The 12,341-nt window shown below is 44.4% G+C and overlaps 1 protein-coding gene and 1 long non-coding RNA gene across 2 annotated transcripts in view; one reads left to right on the top strand and one right to left on the bottom strand.

Moving 5' to 3' along the window:
- LOC137477705 (uncharacterized) overlaps window positions 1-12,341 on the bottom strand; it is a 499,166-nt gene that overhangs the window by 71,533 nt on the left and 415,292 nt on the right. The window lies entirely within an intron of this gene.
- Window positions 1-12,341, top strand: part of CTNNA3 (catenin alpha 3) — a 427,360-nt gene that overhangs the window by 372,290 nt on the left and 42,729 nt on the right. Inside the window, exon 15 of the mRNA XM_068196847.1 lies at window positions 3,905-4,086. Within this exon, the coding sequence (XP_068052948.1) occupies window positions 3,905-4,086 (182 nt within the window). The remainder of the gene's footprint in view (window positions 1-3,904; window positions 4,087-12,341) is intronic.

Below are 12,341 nucleotides of genomic sequence, written 5' to 3'. Positions count from 1 at the left end.
CTCAGTTCTGTGTGTGTGCTGGTGATTTTTCTTAGGGGTAAGCCCTATCACTGTCTTAGCTGCATTACACTCTGTGATGTTTCCATGTCAGTTCTCAAGTTCACTTTTAGTTGTAAACCAGGCCTCTTCCACTGTGAGTGTGGTGTGGACTTTTGGCTCTGTGGAAACACTGACTAATGCAGCTCCCTTCACAACTTTTCCTGATGGATCCCTTGGCTAGGTGTGTGTTCTTGATAAGTGCTCTGCAAGCAGTTTTCTAACCAATATTACATCCACCCACTGGAGATTACATCTAGACCTTATTTCTCCAGGTTATTTGTAAGGATGACATGAGAGCCAATGGCAAAGCTCTGGTGAAGCCCAGACTTAGGGCATGATGCCTTTTGATCTATAGGGCTGTGGCCCTGGGACAAAGAGAAATTACATTTAATGTGCCATAGTTGCATCATCTATGCCAACCTTCTTGGTGAAGACTGATGCAAAAATGGCATTAAACACTTTTTTGCTATCTCCCCATACTTTTACCCCTTTATCTGGTTTATCCAATTATATTGCATCTAAAAATACAGCAGAACTGTCATGGCAGAACAAATGAGACAGTCTCTGAACTTGTTTAAGGAACGCTGCACTTCAGCAGGCTTGCTGCAGTTCTTGAAATGGGGAGAATGCAGCTGTGACAGCAGGTAGTAAAGTATTGAAAGAAACACAGCTTCTCCCCACTGTCAGCATCACACACCCACACAGTTTATCTCTGGGGACGTGTATTCACTTGGCTGTGAATGCTGATTATCCAACATATCTCTGTCACCTCTTCATCCAAACTCACAAAGTGATCCCCTCAGTAGGAAAAGTAGCAGTAAAAGGTAGTGGACATTTTAAAAGTCCCTTTGACTCAGTGGTATCTCCGTGAACTCACTTATGAACACACTGGCACTCAAACAGAATCAGACTCAGGAATGGTTTTGCTTGGACTGGGCCTCAGACATCACCTAGTTCCACAGCAGGGATGCCGCTCAGCAGCTCAGGTTGCTCGGGGCTCAGCTCACATGTGTATTTTATGACAGTGGTCTGCAAAGTTTGTTCAAGAAAAAGACAGGTAAAAGTCGTGATTGGAACTGTTGTGAAACAGCATGATTGAAATATATTGCTATACTTTGAGAGATTTGCAGGGGTCCTGTTCTTTTTCACCAAATGGTCGGCTGACTGCAGCAGGAGAACAGGAACAGACCAAGGGCTTCTTCTGGCTGCCGAGTCTCTGGTGGAACGAAAGCCTCAGCTCTCAAGACAAACTAGGGACACAAATTCATTCTTCTGGCATCTCTGACATTTTCTTATAACTACAGTATGTGAAGAGCAGGTTATTTTGTGTTCTTGCATGTAAAAGCTCTGAGAAGTTTTTCATGTGCTCATTTGGGAAACTGGGGTTTGTTTCCTTGCAGCTAACAAAATTGCAGAAAAACAGTGTTTTCCTCTTTTCTTCTCTGTAGTTATATGACATATTGCAGCCTACAAAGCTGGAAGTGTTAAATAATTTTCAAGGGAGATTCTTTGATTTTGCTTGAATGTATTGTGCTGCTTTCTGTTGCCTTTCTTTCCTTCCTGGTCCTTGTAAGTGGTAAGAATGGTGCTGGTGTGGATCTGGCCCGTCACTTGGTGTTAGGGGTCAGGAAAGAAAAAATGAATGTCCATAAGAGATTTTAAGAGCATAATCAAAGAGTATGTGAAAGTCAAATCCTTGGAGAGCAGCCCGAGACAAAGGCAGGCAAAAGGCCAGTTCTTAGGCTTGGGATATCATTGGCCAGCAATGTACCAGGGAGAGAAGAGGCAAAATCATCACCACTTAGTTACCCCCCATGTGTCCTTATATGGCCTTAAAAGTTCTGTTTCATTGGTGGAGAACTGACTGAAACATGGAAAGGTAATGAAAGGAAACACCTGTCTCACAGGGTCAGTCAGGTTGCAAATGAGACAACTCAAATAACACAAACTCCAGTGTTGGAGACTCCAGCTACCAGGGACAAACAGCCTTCAGAAAAGTTAAGTCAGGGAAATTTAAGAAAAAAATCCATACTTTTTTTTTCTAATAGGAGGAAGTAAATATCACAGATATAACTTCTCCTCTCACCTAGTCCTTACTCTGTTACCTGCTACTGTAATAATAACATTTTGTCTTAAAAGTAGTGAAAAAATAATTCTTCTCTTGCTTGACAGACTAAATCTGCACTCATGTAATAGTCATTCAGTTTAGATTTTTATTTCACAATTACTGTTATGCTGCTTATTTTGATACAAAGTTAAATCTGTGCTTAAAAGGCTCTGTATACAATTGCTTTTTTTTATTGGACATGATTTTAAAGCAGCATGAGGGAAAGGAGAGAAAAGACAAGGTCAGAATTACAATGTCCTTTGCCCTTTGTTCCAGTGGATAATGTCTCTTCCACCTGAAGGTCATTACTGTTGGCAGATAGCAGGATGCTGTATGTCACAGTGCCCTCATTAAAATGTCATCTTGTGGTTTTGAGATCCAGGCCTGTGATCTTGAACTCAAAACAGTGTTGAAACTGGGGGCTAGGAAATACCACAGACATCCCATCAGCAAGTGTGTATGAGATCATAAAAGTTCTCTTTCCTCTGTAGGCCATTTCAGGGTTTTTTAACAACATGGGAGAAGTAGCCTTCAAATAGTTGTGCTTTCTAATTCTGTGACTGTAGGGTAATTCTGAGCACTGTAAGATGGTTCCTTCCACCCTTAACCATTCTGTGATTCTGTGTGACTGCAATTACAGGTACATGCTGAGAAACCTGTAATTTTCAGTAATTTGTCTAAGTGAGAAAGCTAACCCTGTGACAGTGATTCTAGCGTAAATAAAATCTCTGAAAAGACATGGCTTGAAAAACATACATATTATGTACAGAACTGATTACCCATTTTATTAATTAGAAGCAATTTAGCCATGGCCTTAACTTTCCATTTTACTGGTGGTAGACAATGTTTTCTAAACAAGAATAAGTCACAAAATATTTATTGTGTAATTATAGGGTAATGACAATGTGTTGGTAATTGCTGTGTGTAGTTGTGAGTTCCTGGTAGCCTGACAGGAAGGTGTGAGATAACCAGCATGGCAACAGAGCCATCAGGACCAGCGTGGCTCCTCTCTTCTGGGGATGAAGGGTTAGGATCTCCATGTGGCCATGTAATGCCCCAGCCCCTGGCTGCTCCCTGGCCTGTTGCTGACACAGGAGGGGTGTCTGACCCATGACTGCAGCAGGCTGATCATCTTGCTCATGGAGAGCATTAAACAAAAACATTTCTCTGACAACGCTACATTTTAAGGGGCTTTTGGTAATCTTATTCACATCCTGATTTCTGTCACCTATTTGTTTTCTGCGAAGACAGAAGATGCGTATTTGAACAATTAAATCTTTTTCAGTTCCTACAATGATAATATAGAACCCTCTCAGAAGAGAGAAGAAGCATACCTGAGTGTTTCAGGACAATTAACCCTTTTCATTGATTATTTTGTACCTGAATCAATACTGCATTGTGTAACTTTTACATGTATCATACTCAAAACTACTTAGGCTCCTTAGCCCTAAGAAATAGGAAAATTTTTCAGTCATATTTCATAAAGGCTTTCATTTGGAAGAATTTAATCTTCTTTCTCTCTCGCTATGTTAAAATGAATGATTTCAGGAACACCACTATCCCCATTACAGAGATTATTTCCTTGGCCCAACCCAGTGACAACATACAAATTTTGAAATTTAGAAGTGCTCAACCTCAAACAGTTAGCTCAGGCCATAGTGTGTTTAAACTATGTATTTATTAATGTGCAGTGGTTTTGTTTAAAAAAATAAAACACTCTGACATAGATGTTTTACTAATCAAATTATTCTGTTTTAGGCCAAGATGACTCAACTGCCAGAAGCTGAAAAGGAAAAGATAGCTGAGCAAGTGGCTGACTTCAAAAAAGTCAAGAGTAAGCTTGATGCAGAGATTGAAATCTGGGATGATACCAGCAATGACATAATTGTTCTGGCCAAGAGGATGTGTGTGATTATGATGGAGATGACTGACTTCACAAGGTAATTACGTAAAAAATGGTTCTTGTGTATTTAGAAAGGCTGGAGGCCATTGTAACACTGTTGGAGCAGCAAATACAGAGTTTAATGTCAGCTCACAGCATCTCTGCAAAATTGAGTGGCTCAGTTAATGCAACACATCAGGTAGGAGCACTGAAGTGTTGGGGGATTTAATGTTTTGAACTATGCTTATCTCTAATTTTTTACCTTTGTCCTCTCTTATTAATTTGTTGGTAGGGTTTTTGTACATGCTTCAGCACTCTATTTCTGCTCTCAGTGAAAGGGAAAAAGTAACAAAATAATCTTGATTTTAAGCTGTAGATTTCTCATCTGTTGTTCTGTCTACTTGTATCAGAGCATGCTGTCAAGCATGAAACACTCTGTACAGAGCCCATGTGTGACAGTACACATTCAGACTCATACATATTTTATATCCCATTATTGCTGTTGCTTTCATGAGAACTCTTGTGCTGCTAGATGTAGTTTAAAAAATGAAGAGTACCAGAGCAGATAGCTCTCAAAGCTGGTATTTCTTTCTGCTGCCAGTGTGTGTTTGATGATGGCCTTACAACATGAAACAAGTTTAAGTGCAGGAACTTTTCCTGCCATGCTCTGAATTAAATGATGTGGAAATCTCTATAATCGAGTGGATTACAACAAAGGAAGGTATTGGTGGTGGTGTCTGTACTTCCTTTCTTCCCCTGGTCTAGTTAGCAGTAAAATAGTTGCTGACAGGTGAAGCCTTTACACACAGCTACTCTTCCAGGACACTTACTGCCTCATGAAACCAGTTCTTTTGTGCAAAAGACAAAGAACCTTCTCTTTGTATCTTTGTGGATGTCAGTGAGCAGGGCTGCATCGAGCTGAACCAGCTAGGACAGAGCTGGGCTCTGCTGCAGGCTCTTTCTGGGGAAGGCAGCTGTTGCATTTTATCACACTGGCACTTTCCAAATCCACGTACAGGTGAGGGGGGGAGGTAAAGACCTGCATGGAGAAATCTGCAATCTGTTGTAAAATTTGTTTTAAATATCTCCTTCAGCAAGCTCTGTTTCTTCTTTAATGATGCCAGATCAAGTCTAGTAAAAGAAGATTTGTATCTGTACAATAGGTAATAGGTGAGCTCTCATGGCTCTTCCTGTTGTTGCTTATCAAAGGTGGCAGTTATATGTGCTGAGAAGCACAGCTGGCTCTTCATTTCCTGCTCTGTGGAAATCTGGGAACAGATTATAGAATTTTTAGGTTGGAAAAGATCCTTAAGGTCATTGAATCTATCCATTAACCCGGCAGCACCATGTTCATTTACTAAACCATGTCCCAAAGTGCCACATCCATATGTTTTTGAACTCTTCCAGGGATGGTGATTCCATCATTTCCCTGGACAGCCTCTTCCAATCCTGGACTACCCTTTCAGTGGAGAAATTTTCCTTAATATCTAACACAAATGTCCCCTTGGTGCAACTTGAAGCCATTCCCTCATCTTGTCACTTGTCCCCTGGGAGCAGAGCCCTATATCCCCTGGCTGCACCCTCCTGTCAGGCAGTTGTGCAGAGCCAGAAGATCCCCCTGAGCCTCCTTTTCTCCAGGATGAGCCTCCCCAGCTCCCTGAGCTGCTCCAGACCCTTCCCCAGCTCCTTTGCCCTTCTCTGGACACCCAGGGCATGAATATTGCAGAATGCACAGCAAACATCAGCTCACCTTAGGGTCTGAGCACGCCACTCTGTAACTCCCAAGTTCTTGAACGTGGAAGAAATAAAAGATCCTGACATTTTGTATTTGTTACATCAGAAGCTACTCAGACAAATAGTAAATTTGTGTATTTGAGTCACTCGTTACATAAGCAGATTGCTGTTATTCTTCATATGGTATTACCTTGCATTCATTGTTATTTAATCTCAGTGAGTGGTTTTCAGAGTTTTGGGTTCTTTGCTCTGCCTTCTGTATAAGTAAATAGCAAGAAATGGCCTGACCTGCTGTAACAGTTTTCATAATATTTTAGTGGAAATACTCTAATTTCTCTCCTGATTGGCTAAAAATGTACAAAATTTGGTTTGTTCTGTTTTTCCCTAAGCTTTATGTTTAAATGGAGCAGGATCTTTGCTTTCCACTGCCAAAGCAGACCTACGATTACAAAGATATTTACCAATAAACATACCTAAGTCCCTTTTGCTCATATAAGGGAATGTGTATCTCATTCAAGCAGTGCTTTGGATCACAACACTGGACCATGTAATTCCTCTTGAGAAAGGAGCAAGGAATGGTCACTGGTTTAAGCATAAAGGGAGCTCTGCTATCAAACTTTGAGAATAGTTTTGCTGTTTGAGCCCTGTGCACTAGGGGAAAGTTCCTTCAAACAGAGAACTGCAGGATGTCTCTGCACTTTGATGATAGGAAAGTTACAACTAGGGCTCAGGTAAGATTGGGACACCAGGCAGAGCCTGCTTTTGTCGGAGGTGATTCTGTAGATGCACCACAGACACACCAGTGCTGGTAATTGTCCTGGCTGGGATGTTCCACAGCCTGTCCTGACAGCATGCAGCCCATGGATTCAGGAGTCACAGTGCCTTTTGAAGGCTCTGGGACAATCCCTCTCACTTTTCTGTGGTGTAAAAAGTAAATGAGAATTGCTGGGCTTTTACCCCTTACTCATTCTGTAGATTGTTAGATTCCAAATGGGGCCATATGAACACTTTCTTTAAACAAAAGAGTGCAGCTCTCAGCAAACTGTTAAGAAAGTGTCTCATATTTGTTTTTTCTACTTGACATTTGTTTCTAAAATGGCATCAATATTGGAGTTAATATGAGAAATATAATGAAAATAGCAAAACAAATTAACAAGACTAGAAAAAAATAAATCTAGTAAAGTCATCCTCCAAAAGCTGTCCCCCTTTATCTTTGTAGTAAGACTAAACGTAATTCTCTAGTACTTCAAGGATTGCAGCTTGCCTCAGTTTTTCTCTTGGTAGTACTCCTGGTTCCCACCAAGTGCAGCTGCTTTGTTGGGCAGGGCTCCTCACCTGGTAATAGCCACGGTCCTAATTCACAGCCTTAATTCATCTGGGCTTCTAGTCTTTGCTTGGGAAAGCAAATCGAGATGGCAGTTCTGTAGTTACTGCACTCGAAGGGACCATGAGACACACAGATGACAAAGAAAGAGGGCAGAAGAGGGTTCTATTCCTAGTCAAGTTCATCCATGAAACTCCTCACCATAACTCACTATGTGATTTACTTTTCCTGGTGATCCTTTCTAGTTCAGAGTTACCTGTGATCCTCCTATTCCCCATCCAGCAGCCAGATGCTTTTTGAAATTCTGTGGAGCTTTATCATTGCATCCTGAAATCTGCTGCCTTCCTTGCCTTTTTCGGGCCCTTCCAGCCCTCAAATTTGTATCAGCTCCATCCAGCTACTCTCACCCATGTGGAAATCCCGTATCCCAGCTCTCCTGCCCAGTATTGTTCCCATCACCAGCCTGGTTTGTCAGTGCCACAAAAGGTAATGGTACCTTTATTACTAACCCCCTGAACCAAGTGTCATTGCAGTCACAGTTCAGCTTGAGATACATGTAGGAATTGCCCCTTTCCCTCCCCTCCCTGCTCATCTCAGGGCATTCACTGTTCAGCAGTGTTTCATTAAGCAGTCTTGGGATGCTTTTGAGAGTTCATAGCTGCTCAGTGTTTGCATCATAAGCCTTAGATGAGAACAAACAACTTCCACTTTAAATTATTTCATTTAAAAATCACTTGATTTTTAGTTTGAAGATTGAAGGTTGTAAATGTTTTGCTAACAGAGGTGCTTTCCAGCTGAGTTATTAGAAAGGACAGTTATTGTGCAGACAGTGACTTTGGGCAAAGAAGGTCAGCCTCTCCTTTGGGTTCTGTGTTAAGAGCAGCTTCTGCTTGTGGTACTTACATGAAGACGTTCTGTAAGGTAAATTTGTTGCCTGAGCAGAGCAGTTGAGTTGTGTGTGCATGCTTGCATGCATTTTTATCATCCATGCCTTGTCGAACAGAGCCAGCAGGATTTCCTTGTTCCAGCAGGGCAGGTTAAGGAGGTACATTCTGCTGTTACAGCGAGCAGCAGAATTGCATTAGCTGCAGTGGTGCCAGGGCAGTGAAAGGGTCTGCAGTGCTCGGGGATCCTGACTGTCCTGCCGGGGCTGTGTGCAATGGCCTCAGGCAAGTGTTGCTCTCAAATAAACTCAGGCTCTCAGCTTTGTGATGGATCCTTGAGAGGTGTCAAGTTAAACCAGGTAGCACAATCAGCTGATACTGCTCCTTCTGCCTGAATGTCGCAGAGGCAGAGCGTCTAATATTTACACAAGTAAGTCAGGATTTTGAAGGCAGAAATCCAGTGTATGTCCTCCTGTCCATCCCAAAAGCTTGTGACTGAGCCTGAATTTCCTTTACACTACTACTGTGTCTTTATTAATGATACTTGCATAGAATGTGATATTTTATATGATACTTTTGTGGATGCTTCTGCCACTTTTATAGTAGAAATAATTTCAGCTGATTCTTAAATACATACATCAGCAAGTATTTAATCTGATTTGACAGTTGTTACTCAATATAGTTCTAATAGTTACTGCTAAATATTCATCGTTTGATAGCAATTTTTTTTTCTAAAAAAAAATTATAAAATCCAAATATATTACTTATTTTATACAACGCTTATTCCAAAGGGAAAATCACCTGGTGGATTGAAGTCTTAGAAGCAAAAGAGAAGCATTTAAAGAAATAAAAATAATTCAACAGTTTGGCTCTGTGACAGTGTCACTCCAAGTATTTATATATATATCCAATTTGCCTGCAAGCTAAATGGATTATTTTTTCCTGTAGTAGGCAATTGCAATCAATAGTAGTATTATTAAACAAACACAGTAGCTCATGAATACACAGTCTGATTTAGATCCTGCTGCTAGGGATGAAAGAGTCAGAATTCCCTCAGTGCCGCAGGTTCTGGTGGTGGCAGCGTGCAGCTGCAGAGGGTGGTGGATCAGAGGCACACCCTTCCCATGGCTGCTCTTTGCAGGTTAGCAAAGCATTGCAAATACTTGTAAACCAATCCAGTGAGCAGCTAATGGCCAAAATAATGAGCACAACATTTCTTCCTTTCCTCTGCAGCATTTCTGTGGCAAAGTACAGCTTGACTCATGTACAGCTGCAGTCAGGAAACAGGTTTTGCTATTGCTCATAACTGGAGTAGAAATACCAAAGGGAAAGGATAAACTGGAGCTGCCTGTCAGCCTTAACAGTAGGAATAGGACAGGTACATACACAGGCTTGCATCAGCTTTGTTTTTGAAGTCTTCTATTCTTTTTTATGGCACCTGTTGCTCCTTAACCACAACCGTTTTAGGCACTTCAGTTCTCTGCCTTTGCTGTCAGAGCCAAAACACACATTTTCTCTCATCTCTGAGTGCTGCTGCTCACTGCAGGCAGCACATGACATTCAGAATGCTCTGGTACAGGCAGAAGAGACTTCTAAGTCCCTGAAATTGTTCTTGGAATTTCTGGGAAAATAAAAGCTCTTTAGCAAATGTCAGGACAGAAAGATGTTCTGTTATTATTTCTTCCTTCTCTCAGTGAGATAATTACATTGTGGATATCTTTCTATATGAGAAGCATGTGTAATTATTTCACAGTTTATTTATTGCATCTTTCCTTGGAAGGGTGAGGCATTCACAGTTTGTTCTTTCATTTAAAAACTGTTTTTAAAAAAGGTACTTCATTTGTGCAACTTCCATTTCCTTGGAACAGAAATGAAAATGAACATAATGACTTTTTATTGAGCTTAACAGTTACAGTAGGACTTTTGAAAGAAAGGTGACAGAAATTATTTTAGATTGACATTTGACCTTTCTAAGTTTCAACTTTTTATATTGCCAATGCTTGCAAGCCATTTTAAAAAAAAATTCTTTTTTTCCTGCGAGAAAACCAGATTGTGATACAAGTAGCAGAGCTGAGAAATTGAACATTTTTTATGAATAGCACCTTTTTCATATGGACATGAAGGTTAATTTAAGATGATGTTTTAATTGATTTTAAACAAACAGTCATTTGCAGCTAGAATGGGAAATGACTCCTAAATTTCATGTATACAGGTAGAAATCCAGACACATTCTCACAAAGAGAATTCCCAGTCATCTGATTAAAAGTCCTGTGTAAAACTCTTAAGCTTAAAAATTCTGATGGTGATTTACTTGTGTGATGTGTTTAGTTGACTTACTGCTGGACTGTGTGAAGCCACTTCTGAATAATTTCCTGCTTGCTGTAGGATGCCTTGTAGTCATGGAAGCTGTGAAGATTAATTCCTCTGATTAGAGCAATTACATGCTCCACATCCTAAAAGAATTTTATAAATTGAAGTCCAAGAAAATGTGCTCCATTTTAAACAGTAAGGCTTCATTGTGCTGTTTGTGTAGAAATCCTTAGTTTGTGCTGATGTGTTAGTCATACCTCATGCGTGGATAAGCCCAGGGCAAAGCAATACCGACACAACCTCCCAGTCCCCGTGTCCAAACGTGACTGGTATTTGCTTGAAGACAGGGGATCCTCAAAATAATCAGAGGAAGCAGCTGGTGCTTGTTTTTTATTTTTCCTGTAGTCCTGTGTAAGATTTCAGTGAATTCCTTGCATTCTTAGCAGTATTGCAATTAGTGTAACAGTTATTTCAGAGTATCTAGTACTACAACCCTTAGCATAAAAGTTGAAAAAAAAAGTGAAGACTGAGATGTTTGTTGGTTGGGCAAAGAAGATCATGAGGACCTATTGTCCATGTCTCAAATGTATAGTCAACAAATTAATAAAATGGGGACATACTCAAATGTAGCAAATTCACAAATAAGGCAGACAAACAGATCTATGTAGCCTCTGGCAGAAGCCTGTCCAGAACCAGAAGCAAATCAACTACAAATCACAGTGTACATTACAGCAAATGCAACCCTATTTTAGTGACAAGCTGTTAGTCTTGTGCCAGAAAGAGCCATCTTCTGCCTTTCATCTTCAGGGTCTGCTGTAGTCAGAGGACAAAGGGGTTTCAGAGCTCTCAAGTATCAGCTCCTGTCAGCAGAGGCACCAGGAGTGCAGAGAGGAGTTCAGGCAGTAATTTGACATCTTCCAGGGCAGACTTCCCGGGCAGCTGGGAGGGCTGTGGTGGGACATCTCCTTCGGGTACACAGAGGCCAGAGCAGGGCCTGTGTGAGCGGCACCGGGCCTGGCCGGAGCCGGGCCTGGCCGGAGCCGGGCCTGGCCGGAGCCGGGCCGGGCCGGAGCCGGGCCGGGCCGGAGCCGGGCCTGGCCGGAGCCGGGCCTGTGTGAGCAGAGCCGGGCCTGTGTGAGCGGAGCCGGGCCTGGCCTGGCCGGAGCCGAGCCGGGCCTGGCCGGAGCCGGGCCGGGCCGGAGCCGGGCCTGTGTGAGCGGAGCCGGGCCTGTGTGAGCGGAGCCGGGCCTGTGTGAGCGGAGCCGGGCCTGGCCTGGCCGGAGCCGGGCCGGGCCGGAGCCGGGCCTGGCCGGAGCCGGGCCGGAGCCGGAGCCGGAGCCGGGCCGGAGCCGGAGCCGGGCCGGAGCCGGGCCTGGCCGGAGCCGGGCCGGGCCGGAGCCGGGCCGGGCCGGAGCCGGGCCTGGCCGGAGCCGGGCCGGAGCCGGGCCGGGCCGGAGCCGGGCCGGGCCGGAGCCGGGCCTGTGTGAGCGGAGCCGGGCCTGGCCTGGCCGGAGCCGGGCCTGGCCGGAGCCGGGCCGGGCCGGAGCCGGGCCTGGCCGGAGCCGGGCCTGTGTGAGCGGCACCGGGCCTGGCCGGAGCCTGGCCTGGCCGGAGCCGGGCCTGGCCGGAGCCGGGCCTGTGTGAGCGGAGCCGGGCCTGGCCGGAGCCGGGCCTGTGTGAGCGGAGCCGGGCCTGGCCGGAGCCGGGCCTGGCCGGAGCCGGGCCGGGCCGGAGCCGGGCCGGGCCGGAGCCGGGCCGGGCCGGAGCCGGGCCTGGCCGGCAGCAGTTCCGGGCGTGCCCAGCACTTCGCAGCGGGGGCAGAGCTGGGCTCAGCCCCCGAGCAGGAGCAGCGGCAACCCGGGAGCTCTGCAGGGCAGCCACACTGACTGGGGCTGCTCCGCTGCCATCGCTCTGCACCTTCCTCCTTGTCCTGGGGCAGCAGGAGCGAGGTGCCCGGACTGTGAGGGCGTAGCCGGCTGCTCGCTGAGGGAAGGGGCCAGGGCTGATCCCAGTGCAGTGCACGGAGCGCCGCATCGGGGTGTAGGAGCAGCCCGGGCCGCT

Source organism: Anomalospiza imberbis, chromosome 8 (assembly GCF_031753505.1).
Source record: "Anomalospiza imberbis isolate Cuckoo-Finch-1a 21T00152 chromosome 8, ASM3175350v1, whole genome shotgun sequence".
In the NCBI taxonomy this organism is placed as follows: domain Eukaryota; kingdom Metazoa; phylum Chordata; class Aves; order Passeriformes; family Viduidae; genus Anomalospiza; species Anomalospiza imberbis.
This window is presented reverse-complemented; position numbering and strand designations above follow the sequence as displayed.